This window comes from Podarcis vaucheri (genome assembly GCF_965113315.1).
Source record: "Podarcis vaucheri genome assembly, chromosome: 7".
Taxonomy (NCBI): domain Eukaryota; kingdom Metazoa; phylum Chordata; class Lepidosauria; order Squamata; family Lacertidae; genus Podarcis; species Podarcis vaucheri.
This window is the reverse complement of record NC_138765.1, coordinates 21,164,135-21,192,082: the sequence shown is the minus strand read 5'-3', so window position 1 is coordinate 21,192,082 and position 27,948 is coordinate 21,164,135. Positions and strand designations below refer to the sequence as shown.

Sequence of the window (27,948 nt, the reverse complement as noted above, 5' to 3'; positions counted from 1 at the left end):
CTTCTGAGGACAAACACAATGAACCTGCAAGTTGCACTTTGCAATTAGAAAATTAAAAAGCCCTGTCTCAGAAAACGTGTTTTCCAGGCCTTCTGCTTTGATACTCTGTAGGGACTGAAATGTGAAAATTAAATAAAACTGTCTGACGGCTTGCTTTTAGCCCAAAAGGCTTGCTTGGGTTGGGAAGACAAAAAGAAATTCTATTCTCTGACATAGCCAAATGTTACAGAAATATTCAGTGCTTTTTTAGCTTTTCAGAAAGTGGCCAAGTCAGATTTCAGTGTCAAAGAACAATATCAGGCCATGCTGCATATATGCACTCTGTGCTAAAATAATTAAAATTCTGTCCCCCCAAAATGTGACTATTACGAGCTTGTAGATGGAACCAGCATATAATTTCCCCCCTATTTTGCACAAATCATCCTGCATTTTAAAATTATTTTGCCTAATTTGCTTATGGTTCAGCTAGTCACGGCAAAAGCCATACACGTTTCTAAACACCATCCTTTGACCTCCTAGATCTGTTACTTAGCAATTTCCTCTGTTGTGATTTCAGTATCACCCACAGACTTTGAAAGCACGCCTTTCTCAGCCATGAGCTCTAGGAGAATAGGAAGCTGAGTCTACGCTGAATTCTGTGCCCAATGGAGCCCACACATTTCCTTCAATCCTGCAGAAAAATAAGAGTCTTGTACCCTAAATATATTTTTCTCTACTGAAAAATTGCCTACCACATCCAGCAATCTCTCTCCACGGCTGAATGTTGATGCCTCTAGCTTGGCACTGCTGGGAATAACTCTGTAGCAACTCACAGAGAGTCTTGCGGCTGCTTGTGCTTGCGCACATGTCCCTCACACAGTTTTCCAAGTGGAGCCGAGCATCTTCGGGGCTGTTACAGTGTTTAAACGGCCCGTTCACATCGCTTATAATTCCACAGCGGTCCTTCGATCTGAACCTGGCTACTTCAGTCTCGCTGCACTCAGACATAGCCCCCACTGCTCTGCAGTAGAACGGAGAGCTTGCATGCATCCAGCTGTTTCCAAACGCATGAGCATTCTTTACCAGAGTACCATTGGGGGTCCTGAAGTCATCAAGGCGGTTCCCATTGAAATCTCCGCCGAGGCCACAAAGGGAGCCGGAATAAGTCTCGGGAAGAGAAACAGACACGTAGAAAACCCAGTCATAGGAGAAAGAGAGGCCAAAATCGGTCTCAACGATGACGAAGCGGCCAGAGACACTGCAATAGGCGTTGAGTTTCCCTGATGCGAGGGTGACAGGCAGGTTCATCAGGTACCCATTTACCTAGGACAAAAATGGGGATGCAAACATTCTGTGACATGTCTATGTCAAGGCCAAGGGTTTAAGCTTGCCAGCAATGCATTTGCTATTTATTTATTAACAACATTTTAAAAGGTTGCCGCATAACAGGAATTCTCGGGCAGTTCTTAATTTCTTTTTAAAAAGGTACAATCAAACCATAAAAATACAAATATCGCATTAAATTAGGTGGCAGGGAAACAGAGCCTTCCAGATTAGCCTCATTGAATAAAGGTGGTACCCTGGACAATCGTGAATAGGCATTAAGTCTTTTTATAGTTTATCAGTGACAAAGCTTGCATTTTATGCCAACTTGTGCTTTAAGCAGTCTTCATTTTCAAGCTGGAATTTTTATGTCAATATCATAGTGCCCATAACATGATACTGTTATACGAATCTTTGGTGTGACCACACTGGGAATTCTGTTTATAGTTCTGTTCGCCTCAGCTCAGAAAGGATATCGAAGGGTTGAGAAAGGTTTAGAAGCAGGCAACCAAAATGGTCAAGGGGACGGAGCGACTCTCCTGTGAGGAAAGGCTGCAGTATTTGAGACTTCCCAGTTTAGAGAAAAAGCCTGTTAGAGGTTGCATGACAGAAGTTTCTGAAACTGTATACAGTCATACCTTGGTTGTTGAATGCCTTGGTACTTGGACATTTTGGCTCCCGAATGCCGCAAGCCTGGAAATGAGTGTTCCAGTTTGCGAATGTTTTTCGGAAGCTGAACGTCCGATGTTGCTTCTGCAGCTTCCGATTGAGTGCAGGAAGCTCCTGCAGCCAATTGGTTTTCGAACCGTTCGAGGAGTCGAACAGACTCCCAGAACGGATTAAGTTCCACAACCAAGGTACGGCTGTACATTATGTAGAAGGCAAATAGAAATAAGTTCTTCTCTCTCTTTCATAACACCAGAATTTGTAGGCATCCAATGAATGCTGAAAGATTTGGTGCAGACCCAAACTGATAGCCATCACATCATCTTGTCAAAGCAAATCCCAAAGCTTTATCTATGTGCCTTGTGAAGAATACTTACTTTTTGCCTGTCTTGAATGTCCCAGGTTCTAGTATGATGAGCCCTTTGCATCCTACATTTGGGGCAGAAAGGGAGCCAGAGAAGCAAGGGATAACACAGCAAAGCCTTACCTGTATTTTGTCTTCCTGTCCTGCTTCTATAATAATTTGCTCCCCATAGATATCGAGCTCCAACTGCTTCACTGTCGTCACCGCGAGGGAGACCTTGTGTGTATTCAGCACTTTGATCGTGAAACCCGGAAGCTTTCCTGGGGGGCCACAGTAGGTAGTCAGGGTGTATTTGCAGGCGCCTCGGAAACCATAAACGTGATTATCATATGTGATGTAGCGAGAATGGCTGTATATCCACATAGTGCCGTTTTTCATGGGGTAACAGCCCCGTTTTTCATCCACAACTTTGCATATTTCCAGAGGCCCGCAGGCATGTTCCTGGCATTCCATGTGGCGCGCAGGCTGCTTGCAGGAACATTTCTTGCTGCAAGTGTCTGTCAGGATCACTTCCTCTCCCAGCTGGTAATAGCGGCCATCCAGCATGCAGCCACACATCCTCCTGGGCACACACACCCCAGAGTGAAGAACATAGCCTTCTCGGCAGAAGCAGCCTGCCACACAGGGCTTTGTGCAACGGGAGGGTGCATTGAGGTTGGCGCAAGTGGCTGGGCAGGCCGGGCCACAGAAGTCATAATACTGGTTGAACGGACAGGTAAAACCTGTGGGGGAGAAAAATGTGAAATGCTTTGGAAGCCGTTCATATCAAGGCAAAGTCCTGGTAAGGTCTCTCTTTTTTTGCATTTGTATCAGTCAAACATTTTGGTGCACAGAGGGCCTTCTGGCGGTTCCCTTGCTACGAGAAGCCAAGTTACAGGGAACCAGGCAGAGGGCCTTCTCGGTAGTGGCACCCGCCCTGTGGAACGCCCTCCCATCAGATGTCAAAGAGAAAAATAACTACCTGACATTCAGAAGACATCTGAAGGCAGCCCTGTTTAGGGAAGCTTTTAATGTTTAATAGGTTATTGTATTTTAGTGTTTTGTTGGAAGCTGCCCAGAGTGGCTGGGGAAACCCAGCCAGATGGGCAGGGTATAAATAATGTATTATTATTATTATTATTATTATTATTATTATTATTATTATTATTATCACGGTTCCTACAGGAGGCAAAGGTAAATTATGTTTGAGAGGTTAGCCATAAGACATTTGATGATAGTCAGGGATGATGAGAATTGTAGTCCCAAAGATATTGTGGGCTGATCTTAATTATGAGACTCTCAGCAGCTTTGACAGAGATGTCAAGAATATTACATGGATATGCATATTGCATGCATGTTAGGGGCATATTATTGTCCTATAGACACACATCTATTAGTAATGATTATTCTACCCCTCTTTTCTATTTAGTGCACACACAGAATGGTTGAATCTCTATGTAGGAGAGAACCTGCTTGGGGTCCTTATGACTCACAGCAGTAGCACCAGGAACAACCTAGAAATCATCTTGTATTGTCTGCAGGAGGATAGACAATGGGGTGCCCTCCAGATGTGGGCTCTCCTTCCTTGGAGGTTTTTAAGCAGAGGTTGGATGGCCACCTGTCATGGATGCTTTAGATGAGATTCCTGCACAGCAGAGGATTGAACTAGGGGACCCTGGGGGTCCCTTCCAACTCTATGTTTCTATGTTGTTGGACTACAGCTCCCTGTTGGGATACTGCCGGGGAGACATAGCTGTCAACCTTCCCTTTTTTGGCGGGAAATTGCCTTATTCCAGCGCCATTTTCCACTGCTTCCTGCTGCTATCCCGGATTGGTAGATATCCCATAGACCAGGGGTCTGCAACCTTTAAGACAAAAAGAGCCACTTGGACCCGTTTCCGAAGGAAAAAAAACTGGGAGCTGCAAAACCATTGCGACATTTAAAACAAATATATCTCCGGAGCCGCGATCTGACAGCGGGCGGGAAGGTGACGTCGGGACGGTGCGTGACTAACGCACGCACCGCCCCCATGCGACGTCACAGCCAGTACAGCGCCCGCCACAGTGGGGAGTGTCGGGGCGCACAATGCGCCTCCTCCCCTTGCTAGTATCCGCCCCGGAGCCGCGGCAAAGGTGTAAAAGAGCCACATGCGGCTCCGGAGCCGCGGGTTGCAGACCCCTGCCATAGACTGTCCCCGGGACAGGTGAGGCTGCTGATCCCTTATTTTCGAGGCTGCTGATCCCTTATTTTCAAATCTGAAAGTTGACAGCTATGCGGGGAGATGGGGGCATCAGGCAGGCCCCCAGCTGGCTCCAGACGATCACTGGTCTCCCGTGGAACAGCATCAGTCAGTCAGCGATACGAGCCTCAGATATGATTAGAGACCCGTGCACACTCTGTCAGCAGAGTGTGTAAATCACCTCACAGCGAAGAGGCAGACAGAGAGATGTGCAAGCAAAAATGTACAGCATTTATTCAACATAGTTCGGGAACAAAGGAAAACATGTGTGCATGCCTTTGTGTCCAGCAAAACAGCAGTATAGCAAAAGCAACATACAAAGGAAGTTCCCAGCAGACTGTGCTGGATGTAAACAGGCATGTGATACACAACCGTCATGCTTGACCCTTTTAAGGTGGAATGTAACTATATCCTAACACTCCCATCACCACCAACTACTGGTGATGCTAGCTGGGGCTGATAGGAGCTGGAGTCCAACAACATCTAGATGGAACTACATAGGCTATCCTGCTGCTTAGGTGACAACTGTATGGTCACTGGCAGGATTTTAGACAGAAAGCTTTCCCAGCTCCAGCTGGAGAAGTTGGGGCTTTCTGCATGTGGAACATATGCTCCACAATGACTGAGCTTTCACCCAGCAGAAACCGATGGCAGTCTTGAACCAGAGATTCTTGCAAGGGGTCCAGGCATCTTACTGAGGAAGCTCTCGGGCAGAAGTAGTTATTGGCCTAATGTGCAAGCACTTCAACATAAAAGCAAATACCCCTTTTTGCTTACTGCATCCAATCTCCCAACGCCAGTTTGTCACCTTCACACCAATAATGGTGCACATCTCATCATAGGCTTCAATGGCTCCGCATAGCATGCGGTTGGCCTGTCCGTACTGGCAGAGGTCATAAACACAGGACTCATAATAAGGGTCAGGGCTTCTGTGCCAATGGCACTCGGAGAAGGGCCCAGGATCGCTGATCAGGATAGCACACTTCCGCTCAAACACATGTTGTTTGGGACATGGATGAAGACGCCCAGTGTCGTTCTGACACCTAAAAGAATCATGGGAAGAACAAGGCTGGATCCAGACACATCAAAGAAGCGTTTCAGTCTACAGCGTTGTACATTTAAACAGGGAAAACAGGTAGAGAAAAACGGGACTCCACGTTGCCATCTGGTGGCACAATGTTATATCGCATATACAATGCATATAAATCACTTTTTCTTTACCAGACTAGCTGAGTCCCAAGAATCGTGGTAAGACTGAAGGAGAACCAGCTGTTTATTAATTGAAACATTTTGCACCACTCTGGTTAAAATGCTAGCTCAAAGGTATGTATATCCATGTGAAACAATCAGGAAAACCAGTTAAACTAATCTCATCATTTAAAATGATCACAAATCACAATCATATCAGAAAGTTCTTCTGAACAAAAATTTGCTTGCCCTTGGTAAATATGACGGATACTCTGAAAATATTTGAAATCCACCCTCTTGCCAAATTCTGCCGTTTCACGTTTTGAATAATCCACATTATAATGTGATTTTGAAAAACAAGCAGCAAAACAAAACAGAATTTAACATTTAATAACTTCAAATCTGATCAGATGTATTGGGTGTTTTTTTTTAAAAAAAGGAAATCATAAAATAGGAAATGTCATAAGCGGCCTACTTGTCAAATGCAAAATGTATGTCATCCCCTAAATACTATCAAATATCAAAACATCCTCTGGTGGCCATTGGGGCACGGAGGAACCACAACTGGGAGATGGATGGTAGCTCACCAGAGTGTTTCTCGTTCTCTCTTCTCCTTAGGGGAAGATAATACGTCAACAGCCTCTCTGGCGGCAATTGGAGAGAGAGAGAGAGAGAGGACTGCCTTGTGAGAGAACTGCTTTTCTTCCAACACCTCTGCTGATAAGGCTGGGCAGTTGTGTTTCCCTAAGAAAGGGTTTCATGCAAGACTGGCTCAAGATTTTTCGCTACCCGAGGCAAAAAATAAAATTAAAAAATGGCTCCCCCACAATTCCGTGTACAGAATCTCAGTGGACTAGTGGTTGAATCTTACTTAAACACACAGCATCTGAGGCCAGCAGGCTATTTTACAAGGTGTAGGGAAGGTTGTGTGACACACCACGGCATCTGCTGTCTAAGCTGGCTAATTCAACTCTGCCTTATGGCAGGGCCAGCCCTGTTTGCATGGAATATAGGTCACAGGAGAACAGAGCAGGTTCCATTTTAGCTCTGGGGGGAAGAGAATACTCCTACCACTTGGGGCTGGTGCTTGATATCCAGGCATTCCCAAACTCTGCATCACTCAGATCTTTCTCTCCACTGAGCAGGACTTTATCATCAGTGGCATCACCGTTGAAATTTCCACATATTCCACACAGCTGATGTTGATACTCTGGGCCCACACGGATGAACAAACTGCTGGCCCCATTGAACTGGATCTCCAAGTTGGCTTTCGTTCTTACGACCACCATGTGCCTCAGTCTGAAGATCAGAGCAATGGATCCAACATGGGCTGGCAACTGGGTCCTTCTGCCATTAACCTGTATATTAAAAGGGGCAGGGAAAGAAAAGCAGTTTCTGTAGTACTAGCTTTGTTTTTCCTGTTAGCTGTGTTGCTAACAGTAAGGCGGTGGGGGTCTTGAACCAGGGCAGTAAATAAAGAGCTAACTTGTGATATATCAGTGGTTCAGTGCTCATTTCTTCTCTTTCCAAAATAGATTTTATCCAGAACAATTGCAAATGCAGTAATAAATAGTCCACTTGTGATATACCAGTGGTTCAGTGCTCAGACGTCGGTCTGGTAATCAGACATTTCGTCACTAAAGAGCTTAGTCATCAAGCTTTGTAGTAAATAATATACAGGAAAAGACAGTATGTGAATGACTTAAAGTAGGGATATATCTGTTTCCATCTGTGCGTTTCCATCGGGAGGAGCATAGAAAGAGGACAAAGTCCTTCAATTTGTTAAACCTCCTATTTAATAGAATTTCCAAAATCTTTTTGGGAAAGAGAAGAAATGAGCACTGAACCACTGATATATCACAAGAGAACTCTTTATTTACTGGGTTTGCTATTGTTTAAGATAAAACCTATTTGGGAAAGAACCTACTTCTGCCATTTTTAGGGATGCTTATTGCTTGTTTACAGATAGTTGCCTTGTGTCAATATTATCTCTTGTCGATTGCAGTAGTCATTGTATCACCACCCTGTTCGTTGTTTTCTTGCCTGATAACCAGCCATGTTTAACAGAGGGTAGCTCAGTAGGCACTGCCACACCAACCTGGGTCTGCCCTCAGCCACCCCCCCCAGCTGCCTACCTTACTTACAAGAAGACAATGCCAGCCAACCACCTCTGCTTTGGTCTCAGTTTTGTTCCGGCAACACAGCAGAAAGGAGGGCGGGGGCCAAACTAGCATTAGTTGGTGTGACGTTAACATATGAGAGTGCTGGAGGTGAAATAGTTAAGCAGGTTACCCAATCGGAACCTGGAGGGGTGGAGTCAGAGGAACTATAAAACCAGCTCTGGGAGGGGTGGAGGGGAGAGTTTGTTGGGAGTTGGGTGGTTGGTTGGAGTGGGAGTGAATTGGGATAGAGTCTGTGGGGAGGTTGAGTTAGTGTAGCGAAATAAGCTGAGTCAGGAACAGTTAGGGGCTTGGAAGACAAGCAAATATCAGAGAGGTGGTTTAGTGAGTGAGAGCAGGTAGTGGAAGTTATAGGTCTGCATAGGCACCCCATGCATGTAATTGACCAATACGGTTTATGAAAGCACACGCTTGTTAAACTGCAATAAATAAACAAAAGTTTATGTTCCAATTTAAACCTGACTGGACTCAGTATTGTACCAGGTAGGGCCTGGGTGGTGGCAGCGAGAAATAAAGTGGTGGCACAGGGATCAATAGACGGTGAAACGCCCGGGGACCCTGTGTGATCGCCACAGTTGGTTCCCCCTATATTTTGTTCTAACTCTGCCTACCATTGTCCGGCCACCCTACCAGTCGCAATGGGCTCCAGCCGCCACTGCCCACATACCCTCCAGTTCCAAATCCAACATCAGGTCCATGGCCCTGCTGACTAAATCAGCGCAAGCTCGCAGGCCTGATAACAGTGAGCATCCCACCTCAACTCACATGGGCAGCTTTGCCTCGCTCTAGGACGATGTGGAAACTTGAGTGGCTGGTGAGGAGCCAGACTTCTACTCGGTAAACAAAGGATACGCTTGGTTTCCAGAAATGCCTGTTGGCAGCCATAACCCGGAAGGAGAAATCCCGGGAAGAGTTGCAAGTGTAAGAGACCTCGTAGTCACAGCTGCCCTGGAAGTGCACCACCGCACCGTCAAAGGTGAAGTAGTGAGGGTCTCCCGTCACAACGCAGGTGGTCAGGAAACTCCGGCAGCCCCACTGTCCGTCCCTCAGGGCACACTGCTGGTCCCGGTTGCATTTAGCTGCGAAACAACGGAAATTGCCCTGGGGGTCACAGATGCATTTTTTAGCACAGCCGGGCAGCCAGATATGGCCTCTAACCTGCATGAGGAAGACAAAGGGAAATGGCCATCATATAGTACATATGTAACCTTGGGTTACAGACACTTCAGGCTACAGATGCTTCAGGTTACAGACTCCACTAACCCAGAAAGAGTACCTCAGGTTAAGAACTTTGCTTCAAGATGAGAACAGAAATCGCACGGTGGCAGAGCGAGGCCCCATTAGCTAAAGTGGTACCTCAGGTTAAGAACAGTTTCAGGTTAAGAATGGACCTCCAGAACGAATTAAGTTCTTAACCCAAGGTACCATTGAATAACTCCTTCAATATACCCACAGCTGGACCAAGACATTTTCCTGCCTTAGGCAAAGGCGGCAGGGCAATAACTTGGGTAATATTAGGAAGTGGCCTTAAAGCAGAAGAGACTTATTTAGCAGCCCTCTACAATCTCAGGCCCAGGTGTTTCTCACAACCTGTTGCCTGGTCCCTTCCATGCGGAAAGCAAGGGCTCCGCTCCTGATCTATAACCCCTCCCAAATTACACATTATTCAGGAAGCTTTTATTGTTTTATGTTTTGCTGTGTTCCTTTATATTTTTTGGAAGTGGCTGCCCAGAATGGCTGGGGCAAACCAGTCGGATGGGTGAAGTACAACAGACAAACAAACATTACGTTATAAGAATTTCAAGGTCTCAAATATAGAATAAATGTTCATAAATGCACACATATCTAAATATATGAACCATGTGCCTGAAATAGTATGGGAGAGCAATCTTGGAGCCATTTTGACTCTCCCAGTGACTTCAAATATTCCTCTGCAGTAAGGGAGGCAAATGGGGAAAGCCGTCCCATTGTCTTTTTGCTTGCAAATCCCGTCTTAAGGATGTATTTGTGTATCAATTTGAGCCTGTGATCTGGATTCAGGAACTAAAGTATTAACCATCACAAAGGAATGGCCAAGCTGTCCAGGTAATGCAACCAGTGACCATTGTTAGGTATCCTGGCAGAAAGGATTTCTGCTGTAGACCGCCTCCTTCTGTGAGGTATGTATGATGTTTTGGGAAGGTGGTCTTGGGCTACAGGATGGGTAATTTCAAAAGTCTATATAAGGGTTTGCACACCCCTGTTCAGGGTTCTCCTCCCTCCTGTGTGTGGTGAGTGGGGATCCTGTTGAAACAGTTCCTTGAATAAAGATCAGGCTTGCTAGCCACTTTGCTTCTCAATATACTCTGGTTGGCCTCTGTTATTTTCTCCTACCGACAGGGAACCCACTTAAGGACTCTATACAGGCTCTGGAATACAGTGGTACCTTGGGTTACAGATGCTTCAGGTTACAGACACTTCAGGTTACAGACTCCGCTAACCCAGAAATAGTACCTCGGGTTAAGAACTTTGCTTCAGGATGAGAACAGAAATTGCGTGGTGGCAGCAGCAGTGGGAGGCCCCATTAGCTAAAGTGGTACCTCAGGTTATGAACGGTTTCAGGTTAAGAATGGACCTCCAGAACGAATTAAGTTCTTAACCCCAGTTCACTGTACCCCACTGTACCATTATTATTATTATTATTATTATTATTATTATTATTATTATTATTAAACATTGGCTTTGACTGGACTGGACAACCAGCTCACTTTGTAGTGGCGCCCATCATGCTTGCAGCCACACTGCTCAGGCAGGACACACTCATTGCCATTCCAATAGTAACCGTCGTCACAGAAGCACCCTTCAGAGCAAGTAGAGGCAGAGACGTTCTGGAGCCAGGTCCCGAAGCACAACTGATGCAAAGGACTGCCACAGAGCTCGTAGTGACTGTGTTGTGGGCACTGGAGATCTAGGGGTGGGGAAGAAGAAAGCGCTTTTCCTGAAAATAATTTTCTGGCAAGTTTTGGGTTTTTATTCCCCCCCCACCTCCTCCTGAACCATTACAGAGGATTTCAGTCCTCCCCTACAGAGTGCTTGGCAAAATGGTTTCTGCACTCCTGACGTTAATGTTGGTTGCAGCTGTGGATCAACCAACATAGCAGAATGGTTACAGGTAGGTGGTCGTGTTGGTCTGCCATAGTCGAAACAAAATAAAAAAAATCCTTCCAGTAGCACCTTAGAGACCAACTAAGTTTGTTATTGGTATGAGCTTTAGCATAATGGTGTGTGGATAAGCCCACTGTTAATGCACTATTTGTGCATCGGTAATGTTTTCCAACACAACAGCAACGACAACCACCAGTCTGGAGCAGCCCAGAGTTTCATTCAACATTAAATAAACCAAATTTTAACAAAAGACAGTTTTCAGAGATAAGGTGTTGGAGAATTTCAGCTCCCTCTCCAAGGATATCAGTCCCCATTACACACCCATTTTGTCACCCACAAAAACCATGGAGAAATTTGGGAGACCATTTTTGCTCAGCCCCAAGGTGGTACTCAATTAAGTTTTATTCAGAGCCATTGAAATCAATGTACCTAACTTAGTTGTGTTCATTAATTTCAACGGATCTCCTCTGAGTAAAGTTTACTTCAATACCATACCGAGTTTGTAAAATTCTGCAATTTCCACCCCACTGAGAAGCAAAAGCCTTTTAAAAATTACAGCAGCCTTTTCAGGGGGAGCTATTATTATTACATACTTTTTTCACCACAAGAAATGGAGGAGAATAAATAAAGTAAATTGTGAGGCCGGTGAAACAGAAAGCAATTTTCTCTCTCCTTATGGGCATGTTTCCCCCTAAATATGAAAGTTTAATGATAATTATAACCATTTTCTTCTTATGTCCATGTAGTGTAATTGTTGTGCGTGTAGGTAGGGAAGGGGAAGGAATTCAGCTTGAATTTCAGTGAGAATCTACCTAATTGTGGTCTCTTTCAAATTTCACACTTTTCTGCAGCTCCCATCTGTGTACAAAAAAATCATTCTTTTAATGGAAAGTGTGCGTTAAGATGCATATAGTAGTGAAAATAACATATAAAGTGCATTATATAAGTTGCTTTGCAAAAATGGGAAATCAGGTAAAATACAGTACAAAAAATGTGTATACTGGGGGGAAGTGTGCAATTACATTTTTACAGGTTTTCATGAGCATTTTTTAAATTGCAAACCGTTGCAAAAATGTGGAGAACTGAACTTAAGACTGGGAAAAATGAGAAATGATGAAAAACCAACACAGACAGATTTCTCTGCTTCAAGTGTAACACAGCTCCAAGATACGTACTGCAGAAAGTATCGTTCCTCCAAGCTAAGATGCTCAGGTTCTCTCTCTGGCAGGCTGCGGCATACTTCTGAATGGACTGGCACAGGACCCTGCTGTCCCCTGGGGAGGCACAGAGGTCAAATATACAATCAGACAGATAGGGCTCAGGGCTAATTTCAGACCGACAAGGAGCAAAGGGCCCAGTAGGGTTCTGGATGATCCAACATCCACATTTTGCCTGGAGGATCTGTTCCTCCTCCAGGCACTGAGGGTAGGGGTCAGCTGAGCCACCGTCACAGCCCGGCACAGTCTCAGATTTCCAACCCGCAGCGAAGTAGGAGACATTCTTCCCCAAGGAGCCATCTTGCATCATAAAGTCATCAGCGGCAGCTCCGTTGAAGTTCCCACAAAGCCCACAGGTGTGGCCCATGTATTCAGCGGGGATGGTGACAAAAAGGCTGTGGGCCAGGTCAAAGCTCACTGCCAGGCCAAACTTCGCTCTCAGTGTTGTGTACACTCCATGCTGATAAATGACAGCTTCTCCTTCATTAATGTTGGCTGGAAGGTTTGCAGTTATCCCATCAATCTGATCGAAACAAGCAAAAAGTCAGAGACTGGTTAATTTGAAGGGTCATCAAGGAACTGGCACTCTTCTCTTCCGCAACAAGGCTTCTGGGTGGTGAAGTTACTTTGGCCCTTAAGAAACCATTCCTGTTCTCCTTACTTCGGAACAAAGTTCAGGAGCTGAGTGTAGAATTTTCAATGTGCAAATCTGATGCAAATTGGTGCCCCCACTTTTAGTGATGCGTTTCATGTGGGGCTTAAGTGGCCAATCTAAGGACAACTCCAAAACGACAATTGTCCTGGAATCTTTACGAATTATTGTAAAATTAATGAGTGTTAGAAAAAATGCTGGAATGAAACTATTTGGCTTTAGTAGAAATGCTATAAGGTATTATGTATAAATAAGTTTTAAGCTTTAAGCTTTAGGGCTTTTATGGTAAGTTAAGGTTAAAATAAATTAAGGTAATTTAATGACAGAATATAGTGAAAGATGGAAAGGATTTGCTGAGATAATTAATAACTAGAATACAAAAAAGGGAGGTGTGAGGAGGTCGATGAAACAAGTTAACGAAAGATCAAGATTTGGGAATATTGGATTTGTTTTTAAAATTTTTGTTTGCTTTTGTTTTTGGTTTTGATGTATTGTGTGTTTTGTTTTTTGGGTTTTTTATTGACTTGTATTGTTTAATGCCCTTTTTTTGTCTAATTTTTCTTTCCTTTTCGTTTTTTTCCCCCTCTGTAATTTTAAATTCTCAATAAATATCATTTTTTAAAAAAAGGAATCTTTACTAATCTGGCCTTGGTGAGATCAGGTAGCTTACCTGGACATCAAGAGACTCATTGATGTGACTTTGCCTTGACTAGGCTTGGTTCCAGGGTCTCTTGCACTCTCATTGACTAGTTTCCTGTTTCACTGAGGTCTCTCCTTGACTTCTGCATCAGCCTCATACCTGATTTGCTCCAACTCTGCATCTTAGCTCCTGTTGTGAAATAATCCTTGCCTAACTATGAGCCAACCCGATTGCCCCCTCAGTACATTCTTCCCCAATCTGGAGCCCTCCAGCTTTTTTTGAGTACAGCTCCCATCAGCCCCAGCCAGGATGGCCGATGGCTAGAAATGATAGAATTTGCAGCCCAAGACATCTAGAGGGCAGCAGGTTGGGGAAGTCTGCCTTAAATTTTCACATTATAACAGAAATCACTAGGTTAAAGCTGACTGAAAGTCCAGAGGTAGCATTATTATCAATTTATAATGGGATGGAAGGTTCGCAGGCTCTGAACGACTTGCTCACAAATTTATTGACAGCTGCACGAATTATTATAGCTAGGAAGTGGAAGGGGAAAGCAGAATATAAAATGGAAAAATGGTGTGGGATTTAGCTATTAATGATAAATTAACATGTGCCATTAAGGTAAGATGGGGAATATGCAGGAGAAATGACTTTGAGGAGATATGGAAGGTGTCTGTAGAATTTGTACTGTAAAAACAGAAAGGGGTCAAACCATCGCAAGAGGTGTTGAAATTTTGGGAGGTTGGATAGTTACAATTGAATGGTCTCAGTGGTGGGGTGCACATTTTTATTCTTATTCATTTGTGATCATTACTTTGTCAAAATAAAATAAAATAAATTCATATGCTCCTGGCTATGTCAGTTCTCTTCTGGCATTGCCCTGCTCCTTCTTCATCTTTAAAATCCCTCCCCACGCCCCATTTATCTGAATTTTGTTTTTGCATCTCATCCCGCTACCAATCCTAGCCCCAACCAGATTCTTCACAAGAGCAGGATGAACCTTACCTCCACAGTATGGTGTACATGTGGGCAATCAGTGCACCACATGTGGCCCTCTTGACATAGCATCCTGGGTGGTCCCTCTGCTAACACCATCTTTACCCATTTTGGGAGCTGACAAATTTGCTGCTCTGCCACACAGTATGAGCCATGCAACTTCAGCCACTGCAGGTGATGCTGCAAATATGCCACTAAGACTGCTTCCCGGTAGGGCTGACTGCACCCCCCATTGTATTCTTTTCTACCACAGCACAGAGAGTCTTTGTAACTGAAAAAAGGTGGCTGTCACCAATGCAACCCCTGCTTTCAAAGAGGATTCTCTCACCCTGCCAAGGAGGGGGCAGACACTGGTGGAGGAAGAGGAGTGCGGGGGGAGTGCACCGCCCCTGGCAGTGTGATCCCGGTGGGGTGCCATCACAGCTGTCCCCCTGCCCAGGCTGGGCACCACGCCCCCACAGGGATCATGCCACACCCTCAGGACACGCACCACGCCCCTGCTGGCAGAACGTCATGCCTCCGGGATGCACACTAGCCCTGCCCCTGCCTGCTCTCTGCCCCCCAGTGCCGGAGCATGAAGCTCCGCCACTGGGGGGTGGGTCTTCTTCCCCCCTGCCCCCTACATGGCAGGGAAAGCCTGTATGCAGCTCCTTAGTGCAGCCCCACCCCTGCCAATGCTGTAGGAGCAAAAAGGCTGCTCGCCCCCGCTTAAGAGCTTTCCCACATGCTCTTTACCTTGAAGGTTCCCCGGCGTCTATTCTGCAGGTGTATTTGATGAGTGCCCACTTGCACAAACACCTCTGAGGTCACAGACAAAGATCTGTTGTGCAGCTTCTCATTCTTAACCTCAACCCTGAAGAAGGGTAAAGATGTGTTTGCCGCGCACAGCTCTGCAAATATGTACTTGCAGGTGTTCCAGAAGTCATAATGCCGGCCATCAAATGTCGTGTAGTGGAGATGCCCTGAAGCCCAACAAGTGCCGCCCAACAGCTTGTGGCAACCATAAACGCCTTTGCGAATGCCACAGAACTCTCCAGGACTACAGGATGAGAGGGTGCACATGACGGCATGGGTGGTGCTATCGCAGCGGCAAAAGCTACTGCAGTTTTCTCCTTGCCAGAAGGTTTCATCAGGCAGGTAGTATCTTCCGCCGTGAGTGCAGCCGCACTGCTGGCGAGGCACACACTCGGTGCCACTCAGCACGAAGCCAGGGTTGCACGGACACCCTTCGACACACCCAGTCCGGCAACGAGAGGGCACAGCTGGGTGGGCGCAAGAAGCAGGGCAGGAAGGTCCACAGAGCTCATAGTGGCTGTTGGCAGGGCAGCGCAACTCTGAAACAAGCACAAACGAAAAGATATTGAGAATGCAAAAGTGCAGCTCCTTCAACACTGTAGAGGAGACCGACTTCCGGGAAGGAGCTGAGCAGGTCGGTCGCAGCTTTCAGAGCTCCTCAAAAGTTGTAATTAAGTGGTGAATAATTGTGACAGAGTTATCTGTTGTTCTTATCTCCACGGACAGAGAACAAGCATTTACTCCTAGATGCTTGCTGTTGAGGGAATAGAGATATCCTATCAGAAAGATGCATGAACCAGGAGTGAGGAGAAATTACAGCATTCACCCAAGCACTGCTTATGATAAAAAGGTAAAGGTAAAGGACCCCTGGCAGTTGAGTCCAGTCGCAGACGACTCTGGGGTTGCGGTGCTCATCTCGCTTTACAGGCCGAGAGAGCTGGCGTTTGTCCACAGACAGCTTTCCGGGTCATGTGGCCAGCATGGCTAAGCTGCTTCTGGTGCAATGGAACACCGAAACCAGAGCAGCGCATGGAAACACCATTTACATTCTCGCCGGAGCCGTACCTATTTATCTACTTGCACATTTATCTACTTGCTTTCTAACTGCTAGGTTGGCAGGAGCTGGGACTGAATAATGGGAGCTCACCCCATCGTGGGGATTCAAACCGCCAACCTTCTGATCGGCAAGCCCAAGAGGCTCAGTGGCTTAGACCACAGCACCACCCGCGTCCCTACTGCTTATGATACTGGAAATTAATCTCCAGGGGAAAGGCCAGCTGCACCTCCTATCTTTAACTACCTTTGAAACTATTATAAACTACTAAAGTAATTAAAGAAACTATTCCGCTATCAGTAAATAGGTCAAAACTGTAGAGGAGTTGACTGCAATGGGCATCTGGCAGATGCAACTTTTTTTTTTTTTAAAAAAGGATTGCAGAGCAGACCTCAGTGGTGAACTTTGTTTTGGTACTGTGGCTTTAGCAGGCACTGATGCTGTTTCTAACAGCCTTAATTTCTCAGTCCCAACCTCACCCCCCACACCCCTTATAGGACTGTTATAAGGATGAGTGAGAAAATGTGTTCAAAATTCTCTGAATACACTAAAGCAGTGATTCTCAAACTTTTTTCTTCTCCCTCTGTAAACCAGTTGAAAAAATTGTTGGGGGTCCCAGTGGACTACTTAAGAAGCTTTTCTTTCTCGTTCTAGAAATCATAGCATAACTGCTCTAAAACACTGTGACCAGTATTGCTATTGCAGTTCACATTTCAGTTGTCAATCCCTTACCACACCCAGTGATCTCCCTCCAGGGCTGAATGGTGGCTCCGTGAATTTGGCACTGCTGGGCATACGTGCCCAGGACCTCACACAAATTGCTGCCGTTCGTGACACACATGTCCTTCACGCAGCTCTCGAAGTGGGCCTGTGTCACATCGGGGTCACTGCAGAGTCTAAATGGCCCATCTGGATCGCGGATGATTCCGCAGGAGCTCACAGAGGAGTACCGGTCTAGCAGGTCTTCGTCACAGCGTGGCGGAAACCCAACAACTGTGCAGTGGAAAGGTGAGCTGGTCTCCTTCCAGCTATTGCTAAAAGCGGCAGCATCCAAGAGCACAGTGCCATTGGGGCTTTTGAAGTCGTCGCTCCGATTCCCATTGAAGTCTCCACTGAGGCCGCAGAGCAGTCCGGAATAGGACTTGGGGACAGAAAATGACACATAGTAGGACCAGTCGTAAGAGACAAAGAGGCCAAAATCGGTCTGGATGATGGCAGAGAAGCCACTATAGTAGCCATAGATCTTCCCGTTTCTGAAGTCGAAAGGCAGCTGGAGGAGGATGCCGTTCAGCTAAATGGAAAGAAAGGCAGGGAGATGTCTTTCTCAGACCATTACAGCTGCATTCACAGTGAATGACAGGCCCAAATCCTTAAGCGGCCTTCATAACAGCCTTTCCCAACTTGGTGACCTCCAGATGTTGATGGACTCCAGCTCCCATCATCCCTGGCCATGCTGACTGAGGCTGATGGGAGTTGGAGTTCAGCAACACGGTCCAGCCACAAGTTCACCCATCGCAAGTTCTGGGTGGGGCATGTGGTTTCAGACAACTTAATGGTCTTTTTAAAATGGGAGAAGTATAGAGCTACGTAGAGGAGAGGCAGAACAAAATGTTGTAACAATACTTCAGTGCACAGGGGAAACACAACGCAGCCTAGATGGATAAAGGCATAGCTGCTCCATCTATACATACTTCACATGTAGAAGGTTCCAGTTCAATCCCTTGCATCTCTGAGTAGGGTTGACATCCCGGAGAGCGTCCGCTTGTCACAACAGGCCATCCTTCCCAACTCTGACGATCGTCAATCTTTTTGGAAGCCTTCCACCATCCATTACTTTTTTGGTAATGGCAGTAGCTCAGTGTTAGAAGATGCAGAGGACCTCAGGTTCCATCCCCACCATCTCCACCTAGGGCAGTTAGGGACTCCCTACCTGAAACCCTGGAGAGCCACTGCCAATCAGCATTTACAAACAGCCAGGTGGAATAGCAGCCTGACTCATTAAAAGCAGCTTCCAATGTTCCTAGAGGGGAATGGCTCTGTTGCAGCCCAGTCCTTTTCCTCCCATTTCCCAAACAAGTATAGTAGAGGTGTGTGTGATTTGTCTATCAAGGCACTTTTAAAGCTGGTGCAGCATACATTTCTCAAGCCGAATTGTTGTTGGACATAGCCAAGCCTACTTTAATGAGCAAACCACTTTATTGATTTCAATAATAATAAAAAATTACTGATGTGGTTTTCTCTACCCACATTTCTGTCAGATAGATTATGCCGCATATTAGTGGTTGGACCACAGAGTGCTCTCAGGGGAAGAATCTGTTCCAGAAGTCCGTTCGACTTCCAAAACATTTGAAATGTGTGGCTTCTGATTGGCTTCAGGAAGCTCCTACAGCCAATCGGAAGCCGCAGAAGCACCGTCAGATGTTCAGCTTCCAAAAATAGTTCGCAAACCGAAACACACACTTCCAGGTTTCGGGAGCCAGAACATTCGAAAACTAAGCTGTTTGAAAACCAAGGTACGACTTTATTTTTTCTCTCTCCTGATTAATAAGCAAGTAAACATTTCAGTTGTGGATGTAATACCTTCTGAAGGTTTTACCATTGCACAATTTCTCACTGGCCAAAACTTGGCATCTTCAGAATTTGCTGGTTCAGTACATCCTAGCAAAGCTACAATAAAAAGCTAGTTCCAGGCGCTCCCCCCCCAAAAAAAAAATATGTATGGGTACTCTCATTTTCCTACTCATATTGAAATACTGCCCCTCAATGAGGCCAAACTTAGATTCACAAAATGTTTAAGGGGGTATGCAAACCCCTGCTTTCCCCCCAGAAAAAAAGCACTGGCTAGATCCAAAGTAAGACTCATAAGTAAGATATTGTACCAGCCAAATAAGCGCCACTGGCTTAAGTTGCAATATGAATTCAAGAGTATAGGTGACAACCATTTGTAGCAAAGGGTAATTCATACGCAGGAAGGGTTCTATGTGTGCACCCCCTGCTGATTCGGGAACCACACTTGCAGGAGACCCAGGACGGACACCAGCCCTTGGACTGCACAATATTTGTATAGAAAGGCAGTGGCTAATTCAGATAGATGCTGGAGGTGTAGTGCTGAAAACAACGTATCTTTTTTTAAATAGCTGATTTTATTTATATGTTGTAAAAAAAAAAGTAGGTTAAATGACTTTTACTTATATAGTAATCTTAATGTGCATTTTATTTTCTGTAAACTGCTTATAAGAATCCAGACAGTGAAAATCCAGAGAGAAAAGTTGTTGAGTTTTTTGTTTTGTGCCAAAGTTGTTGACTGTTTTTTTGACGCTTTTGAGCTACTTTTAAGGAAAATCAGTGAAAATGACATAACCGACATTTTATCGCCCGGACACTGCTATCGTGCAGTATTCAGGATGTACCTGGGAAGTTCCGGACAAATTGCAACCCTACGATTAACTAGTATACAAATCCCATCAGATAAATAAAACACACAATTAAGAACATGCATCCCATTGAGTGTGACAACAGGGATCCAGGTTTGCATCTGCATGCAGCCCGTGTTCCTCCTCCTCTGCCAAGCCTGCCCAAGTGTTTGTGCATCCAACCACTGAGATCCTTCTCCGCCATGCAACAGAAAATAATGCCAGGTGGAACCAGACAAGGAAAGAATACGGACAAGGTCCTTACCTGCACTTTGCCGTACTGACCAGCCTCTACGGCAATGTGCTCCCCATAGACGTCTATCTCCACCAGACGTGTCCATGTTGCGGCCAAGGAACCCCTGTGTTCGTTCTCCACTTTTATGGCAAAGTAAGGGAGGGCTCCCTGGGGGGCACAGTACTTGCTCAGCGTGTATTTGCATGTTCCCTCATAGTCAAATGCGACCCCATCAAAAGTGACGTAATGGGGGTCCCCAAACACCCAGGAGTTGCCAAAGGTCGCCGGGTAACAGCCCAGCACGCCGCCCACAACTCTGCACGTTTCCAGAGCCCCACATGCATGCTTCTGGCACTCCATGGGGTGGGAAGGGCGCCTACAGGAGCATTTCTGGCTGCAGGTATCTGTCAGGATCACGTAATCTCCCAGCTGGTAATACCGGCTGTTCAGAGTGCAGCCACAACGGTCCAGGGGCACACAAGCTCCTCCACTAAGAATGTAGCCTCTGTTGCAAAAGCAGCCCTCCCTGCAAGTAGGGGACAGGGAAGAAAGTCAATTCAGTTCACATTTAGAGGCAGGAGTGTCAGGTTGGCACCACAACCATGGGAGCCCAGGGCCGTGAGTATAGCATGCATGGCCCTGGCACCGAAATTTGTGGGTGCCCAGCCCCTTCATGGGGAATTTTGTGGGTGCTCAGGCTCCCAGGGCCCAAGGAGTTGGCACCCACGTTTAGAGGTGAGTCCTCCTAATTCGTACTTTTCAAGCTGAAATTCCTGCGAATTTTGCACTGCAGTTCTCCAGCCAATAATGTGTACAGAAATGCATATGCTTCTTTATGATTTCCAATTTTATACATTTCAATAATTTTACAATCATTTTAACATTTCAAAACGTGACTTCCTTCCCCCTCTTTCTGTGATTCCTTAAATTCATTTTTAATATTTTCTGCATATCCAAATTAACTTAATTTGCTCACTTATTCATCTACTTTAAGTGTATATTCTTATAAAACTGCAGGTTATTACAATAATCTTGGCAATGTTCTTATCTGTTTACAGTTTGCCTGTAAATATTCAATAAACCATTTCCATTATTTTATAAAAAGTTTGTTATCTTGATTTCTTATTTTTCCGGTAATTTTTGCCATTTCTGCATATTCAGTAAGTTTTTGTATCCATTTTTCTTTTGCTGGGACTTCTTTTTTTCCATTTTTGGGCATATGCTTAGGTAAAGTGTGTGTAAAAATGCACACATTTGTGAAAATAAGATACAAAAATGCATTTTATTAGGGGGAACTGCTTTGCAAAATTCTGTCTATTGGGGGAAATTGCACACAAATATACGTCTATTTGCAATAAATGCTGATGGATTTTCTTGAGGACTTAAAAAAAAATGCAAACTAAGAATGAGGAGAATGTGATTGGAAAACTGAAAAACTGAGAGAAACCAAAACTGAGGGATTTGCCTGTCCTTACCTGCAAGGCCCATTGCAATAAAGTGGGGCTGTAGAATCTAAGCAGCTGGCTGGGCAGGCAGTAGAGCAAGGCTCATAATGGCTGTTCTCTGGACAAGTTATTCCTGATGGAGAAAGAATGTATGAAGAGGGGTAGAGGAAATCAGTGCTGGCCCAAGACATTTTGCTGCCTGGAGAGGAGTGCAAACATACACACTCTGCTACGCCCAACTTTTCATAAAGTTGTGCTGCACCATACATAAAGTTGTGCTGCACCATTCAAACACCAATTTATGCCTTTACCAACTCTCTGCAAGCTAAAGAAGGTCACTTCACCCTGCTGAATAGCATGGCTGGGCTTGAAAAGAAAATTAGGTTCCTAAATAATGCACATGGTACCTGAGTTGATACCAGGGTTTCCCAAACTTTGGTCACCAGCTGCTTTTGAACTCCAACTCCCATCATCCCTAGCTAGCAGGACCAGTGGTCAGAGATGATGAGAATTGTAGTCCAAAAAGAGCTGGAGAGTCAAATTTAGGAAACCCTGGACTAGACAGACACACACACACACCTGTTCTTCTTCTGGCCCTTTCTCATAAGATAGCAATGGGAAACCTATGGCCTCCCAGATGTTGTTGAACCCAAAGTCCCTCCAGCCCCCAGAGAGGCTGCATTTAGCTGCTAGGCCTCAGGCTCCCTACCCCACCAGACTGTCATCACAACAAGCCTGGGCTGGAAAACAGGGGCTCATAGGTGATTGTCGCCACCATTATTATTGTTGACTCACGACAAAATGCATCTGATCTCCACTGCCCAACTGTGGCATTTGCTGCTTGACAACATCCAGCATAAATATGGAGAAATTCACACAGTACCGTCCGATTGCCCCCAGATGTGCAAAGATCATACGTGCAGCTTTCCATAAAGCTGGAGAGAGGCAGAGCCTTTGCACAGTTTGCAAAAGGACCTGGAGATTCCTTCAGGATGCCACAGTACTCTGGGCTGGAAAAAAGAGCCAATTCGGTTGAAGGGCATCTTGGCAACTCTTGGGTGTCCCCACACTGGTCCTCCGCATAGTGCACCTGCCAGCTTTTAGCAAAGAGAGCTGCTGATGCCACAAGGGATCTGTTTGGAGTCGAGAAATCATCAGCGGGGTTTTCATTCAGGGTTCCACAGAGGCCACAGGTGGCATTATGGTAGCTGGCAGGAACAGCAACCTCTACATGTTGACTCCCCTTGTAGGAAATTTCCACCCCCAGATCGGTGGCTATCATAGTTGAGAATCCACTCTGATGCACTCGGATCTTGCCACCAAGGAGGGTCACAGGAAGAAGGCTCTTGATTCCATTGATCTAGAAGGGGGTTCAGCAGAATAAAGCAGAGTTAAAAGCCATAGCTTAGCTCTTGCCTAGACTGTACTTAAGAAAGTGATGCTGGCCCCACACGATAACAGTTCTAGATAGATCTGAGATCTATCCAGACAGACACCTGAGATCTGAACTCAGGGAATTATGGACACTGTTATGTTCCTGTATCTGTTCCAGTAATCAGCTGCAAAGAAAGCAGGATCATAGCTCAGTGTGAAGGACTCATAGGCTAGTTCAGGGGTAGAGAATCTGTTTTGCCTGCAGAAAGTCACACAGGTTCAAATCTTTGGCATCTCCATGTTAAAAGAATTAGGTAGCAGGTGATTTGAAGACCCCCCCCCTGCCTGAGATCCTGCAGAACTACAGCCAATACTATCAGTCTGGCCTTTCCCATTGTGAAAGGACCATAGCTTAGTGGTAGACCATCTGCTTTGCATGCAGAAGGTCACAAGTTCAATCTCTGGCATCTCCAGGTACCTGGAGAGCTGCTGCCAGCTAGGGTGGACCAGAGGTGTGGAACCATCAGGCTGCAGACCAAAGGAGAGAAGGGAAAATATTTCCTCACCACTGCAGGAACCGTTCCCTCCCCAACCCTATTTCCTTGTGTGTTATGTCTTTAAAACTGAGGGCAAGGACTGTCTTACTACTGGTTCTTGTATGTCACTAGGGGTGTCTTTTCAGCTAGTGAAGGGGTGAAGAAAACTGGCCCTCCATGGTCAATGTTCTGAGATGATGGGAGCTGCAAGACTACAGATTCCCCACCCTTGAGTGAAAGTGGTATGGGAAGAGGGGAGGCTGCAAAGAGAGAAAGAAAAATACCGTATTTTTCGCCCCATAGGACGCTCTGTCCCATAGGACGCACCTAGTTTTTTGGGGGGAAATAAAGGGGAAAAAATTTCCCTTTATTTCCCCCCCCCCAAAAGCAGGTCGGGGAAACAGAACCAGGTCGAGGAACAGCGGGATGGCGATGCTGCGCCTCCCTGCTGTCCCCCGAGCTTGTGGGGCTAGCCGATGTCTGCCCCGCGCGAGGGGCGCTCTGCATCAGGGCACCCCCCCCTGCGGGGCCGGCAGGCTGCTATCCGCAGCGTGGGGAGCCTTGCCGGACTTCCCGGCAAGGCTCCCCACGCTGCGGATGTCTGCCTGGCGAGGGGGGCGCTCTGCTTCAGGGTGCCCCGCCCGCTGGGCGGCAGGCTGCTATCTGCAGCCTAGACATCCCTGCCGGACCTCCCGTAGGGCTGCCTAGGCTGCGGATGTGTTCCTGAAGCCTGGAGAGCGAGAGGGGTCGGTGCGCACTGACCCCTCTCGCTCTCCAAGCTTCAGCAAAAGCCTGCATTCGCCCCATAGGACGCACCCAGATTTCCCCTTCATTTTTGGAGGGGAAAAAGTGCGTCCTATAGGGCGAAAAATACGGTAGTAAATAAGGGAAGAAGAGAAGAGGGAACTCTGGAGGATTTATCTTGGCTGTTGAGTTCAAAGCACTTACCATGACATGCCCAGCAGAGTTGGCTATTACAGTAATGTCCTGTCCATAGACCATCATGTGCAAGTGCTCTATCTGTGACACTTCTGGAGTTTCCCCTGAAATTCCTGTTTCCACCCGATAATACTCCAGGCTTTGGTTGTGTGAGGGTGCACACATCTGAGACAGCACATAAACACAGTTGCCTTGGAACTGGTACAGTTGGCCATCAAAGGTGGTGTAGTGCCGCCCACCCAAGACGTGGCAGGTGGCCTTATGGGTGGGCCGGCACACATGGTACCAGGAATTTGGCTGGCAAATCTCATCTGCAGAGCACCCGCTGGCCTGGCATGTCACCCTGGGATCTTCAGACATGCACTGGCACTTCTCCTCGCAAGCTGATTCAGTCCAGAAGGTGGCACTGACTGCCAGGAAATTAGCTATCAAGACAGAATGCAAGTCATAAGCAACTTAAGTGACCAGAAGGGCTCGTGCCAATAGCTTGTGCGAGAGCTTTCTGGTTTCATTATATTCACATTACAAACGCAACTGAAGCAATAGCCATCGCAAACCTCACAGGTGAGGTTAAAACAGCACATAGAATCATAGAGTTGGAATAGACCACAAGGGCCATCGAGTCCAACCCCCTGCCAAGCAGGAAACACCATCAGAGCACTCCTGACATATGGTTGTCAAGCCTCTGCTTAAAGACCTCCATATTAGTCAAATCAGGAAAGAGATGCTAAAATTTAACAGCAGTAAGATATCCATACAGAAATCTGCCTTATACAAGGTCCACCTAGACAAGGCTCTCCAATACATTTTCCCCTTCATCTGGCCACTTCACTGAAGATGTGAAGCATCAGCTGTACTGCCGAGTGATGGCCCTTCCCTTATGGCAGAGGTGGGGAACCTCCAAACCACAGGTCAAACCAGGTCTGCTCATTTGGCTCCCAAGGCAGTTGGGGGCAAGTCTAGGCACACCCATCTGTCCTACACCTGATGCCATACAGTGGTACCTCAGATTACAGACACTTCAAGTTACAGATGCTTCAGGCTACAGACTCTGCTAACCCAGAAATAGTAGCTCAGGTTAAGAACTTTGCTTCAGGATGAGAACATACCGTAAATCACGCGCTGGCGGGAGGCCCCATTAGCTAAAGTGGTACCTCAGGTTAAGAACAGTTTCAGGTTCTGCCAATCAATTGATTGGTGACACCTACAAAGCCCTGGTCATCAGCTGACTGTCAATGCGGGCATAAATGGGTCACCCAACATCCTGACATTGGGGGACTGATAGCTGGGCAGGATCATCCATGGCAGAGAGATAAGGATCTGGCCCATTATCTGGATCCAGTTTCCCTACCCTAGGTCTTACCCTGTTGTCATGCTGCTGTCTGCTTAGCTACCAACAGGTGGTGTTGCAAATCACAGCACAGGGCACATTTCTGAGAGCTGTGGGGCCATCATAGCAGTGTTGGAGTGCAAGGACAAGGGACGCAGAGGAGGGAGACAGAGGTAGGTGGGCAGGTCACGAAATAGGATTAGGCAACTCCCCAGCTACCATCCTGCTCTGCCACCACCTGCCATTTCCCTCTTCCTTGCCCTCCGCCGCTGATCTGAAACACCATCCTTGGAGTGAAGCAGGCAGTATAAGCAGGAGCAGTGGGAGGAGGTCTAAGGAAGGTGGGTGAATTTGGGGAGGCCGGGGAGGACAGGGGTTGGTGGGTGTGGAACTGGTAGCAAAGCAGATGTTCCTTATGACCCTTCCCAAGATTTTAGAAGAATTTGATCTGGAGCCTTCATAGTTCTTCTTATATTCTTATTGAGTAGCGATCAACGTACCTTTGTAAACACAGCCATTTGGCACTGCAAAGACATCCACCTCAAAGACCCAGCGCCCAGGGTCCATGATGTTACTTGTGGAGCTGACATTAATGATGCTTGGAGTCCAAGATCCAGGGATGTTGAAGTAGTTGTTAGCATCTCCATTGTTAAATCCAGCCTGGAAGAGAGAAATGGAACATGAGCAAAGGATGAGAGTTCTGCTCATGTGTCTCCAGAATACATGGTTTGCTAGGTAGAATCATAGAATCATAGAGTTGGAAGAGACCACAAGGGCCATCGAGTCCAACCCCCTGCCAAGCAGGAAACACCATCAGAGCACTCCTGACATATGGTTGTCAAGCCTCTGCTTAAAGACCTCCAAAGTAGGAGACTCCACCACACTCCTTGGCAGCAAATTCCACTGTCGAACAGCTCTTACTGTCAGGAAGTTCTTCCTAATGTTTAGGTGGAATCTTCTTTCTTGTAGTTTGGATCCATTGCTCCGTGTCCGCTTCTCCGGAGCAGCAGAAAACAACCTTTCTCCCTCCTCTATGTGACATCCTTTTATATATTTGAACATGGCTATCATATCACCCCTTAACCTCCTCTTCTCCAGGCTAAACATGCCCAGCTCCCTTAGCCGTTCCTCATAAGGCATCGTTTCCAGGCCTTTGACCATTTTGGTTGCCCTCCTCTGGACACGTTCCAGTTTGTCAGTGTCCTTCTTGAATTGTGGTGCCCAGAACTGGACACAGTACTCCAGGTGTGGTCTGACCAGAGCAGAATACAGTGGCACTATTACTTCCCTTGATCTAGATGCTATACTCCTCTTGATGCAGCCCAGAATTGCATTGGCTTTTTTAGCTGCCGCGTCACACTGTTGGCTCATATCAAGTTTGTGGTCAACCAAGACTCCTAGATCCTTTTCACATGTACTGCTCTCAAGCCAGGTGTCACCCATCTTGTATTTGTGCCTCTCATTTTTTTTGCCCAAGTGCAATACTTTACATTTCTCCCTGTTAAAATTCATCTTGTTTATTTTTGCCCAGTTCTCTAATCTGTCAAGGTCGTTTTGAAGTGTGATCCTGTCCTCTGGGGTGTTAGCCACCCCTCCCAGTTTGGTGTCATCTGCAAATTTGATCAGGATGCCCTTGAGTCCATCATCCAAGTCGTTGATAAAGATGTTGAATAAGACCGGGCCCAAGACAGAACCCTGTGGCACCCCACTAGTCACTCTTCTCCAGGATGAAGAGGAACCATTGATGAGCACCCTTTGGGTTCGGTCAGCCAGCCAGTTACAGATCCACTGAGTGGTAGCATAGTCAAGACCGCATTTTACCAGCTTCTTTACAAGAATATCATGGGGCACCTTGTCAAATGCCTTGCTGAAATCAAGGTAGGCTACATCCACTGCGTTCCCTTCATCTACCAGGCTTGTAATTCTGTCAAAAAACGAGATCAGGTTAGTCTGACATGACTTATTTTTCAGAAATCCATGCTGACTATTGGTGATCACAGCATTCCTTTCTAGGTGCTCACAGACTGTTTGCTTAATGATCTGCTCCAGAATCTTCCCTGCTATTGATGTCAGACTGACTGGGCGGTAATTATTTGGGTCCTCTCTTTTCCCCTTTTTGAAAATAGGGACAACATTTGCCCTCCTCCAGTCTGCCGGGACTTCGCCTGTTCTCCAGGAATTCTCAAAGATGACTGCCAGTGGTTCTGAGATCACATCTGCCAGTTCTTTTAATACTCTTGGATGCAGTTCATCTGGCCC

At 46.3% G+C, this 27,948-nt stretch overlaps 1 protein-coding gene across 1 annotated transcript; it reads right to left on the bottom strand.

Moving 5' to 3' along the window:
• Positions 1-524: 524 nt before the first annotated feature.
• Positions 525-22,593, bottom strand: LOC309537585 (IgGFc-binding protein-like; the record flags this gene model as incomplete). The annotated part of the gene is made up of 13 exons (XM_082232481.1): positions 525-601; positions 732-1,302; positions 2,456-3,054; positions 5,329-5,594; positions 6,811-7,097; positions 8,685-9,077; positions 10,667-10,866; positions 12,239-12,803; positions 15,304-15,902; positions 17,150-17,708; positions 20,096-20,591; positions 21,541-21,643; positions 22,581-22,593. 13 exons carry the CDS (start codon positions 22,591-22,593, stop codon positions 525-527), a joined length of 4,728 nt encoding a protein of 1,575 aa, XP_082088607.1.
• Between the last annotated feature and the right edge of the window lie 5,355 nt (positions 22,594-27,948).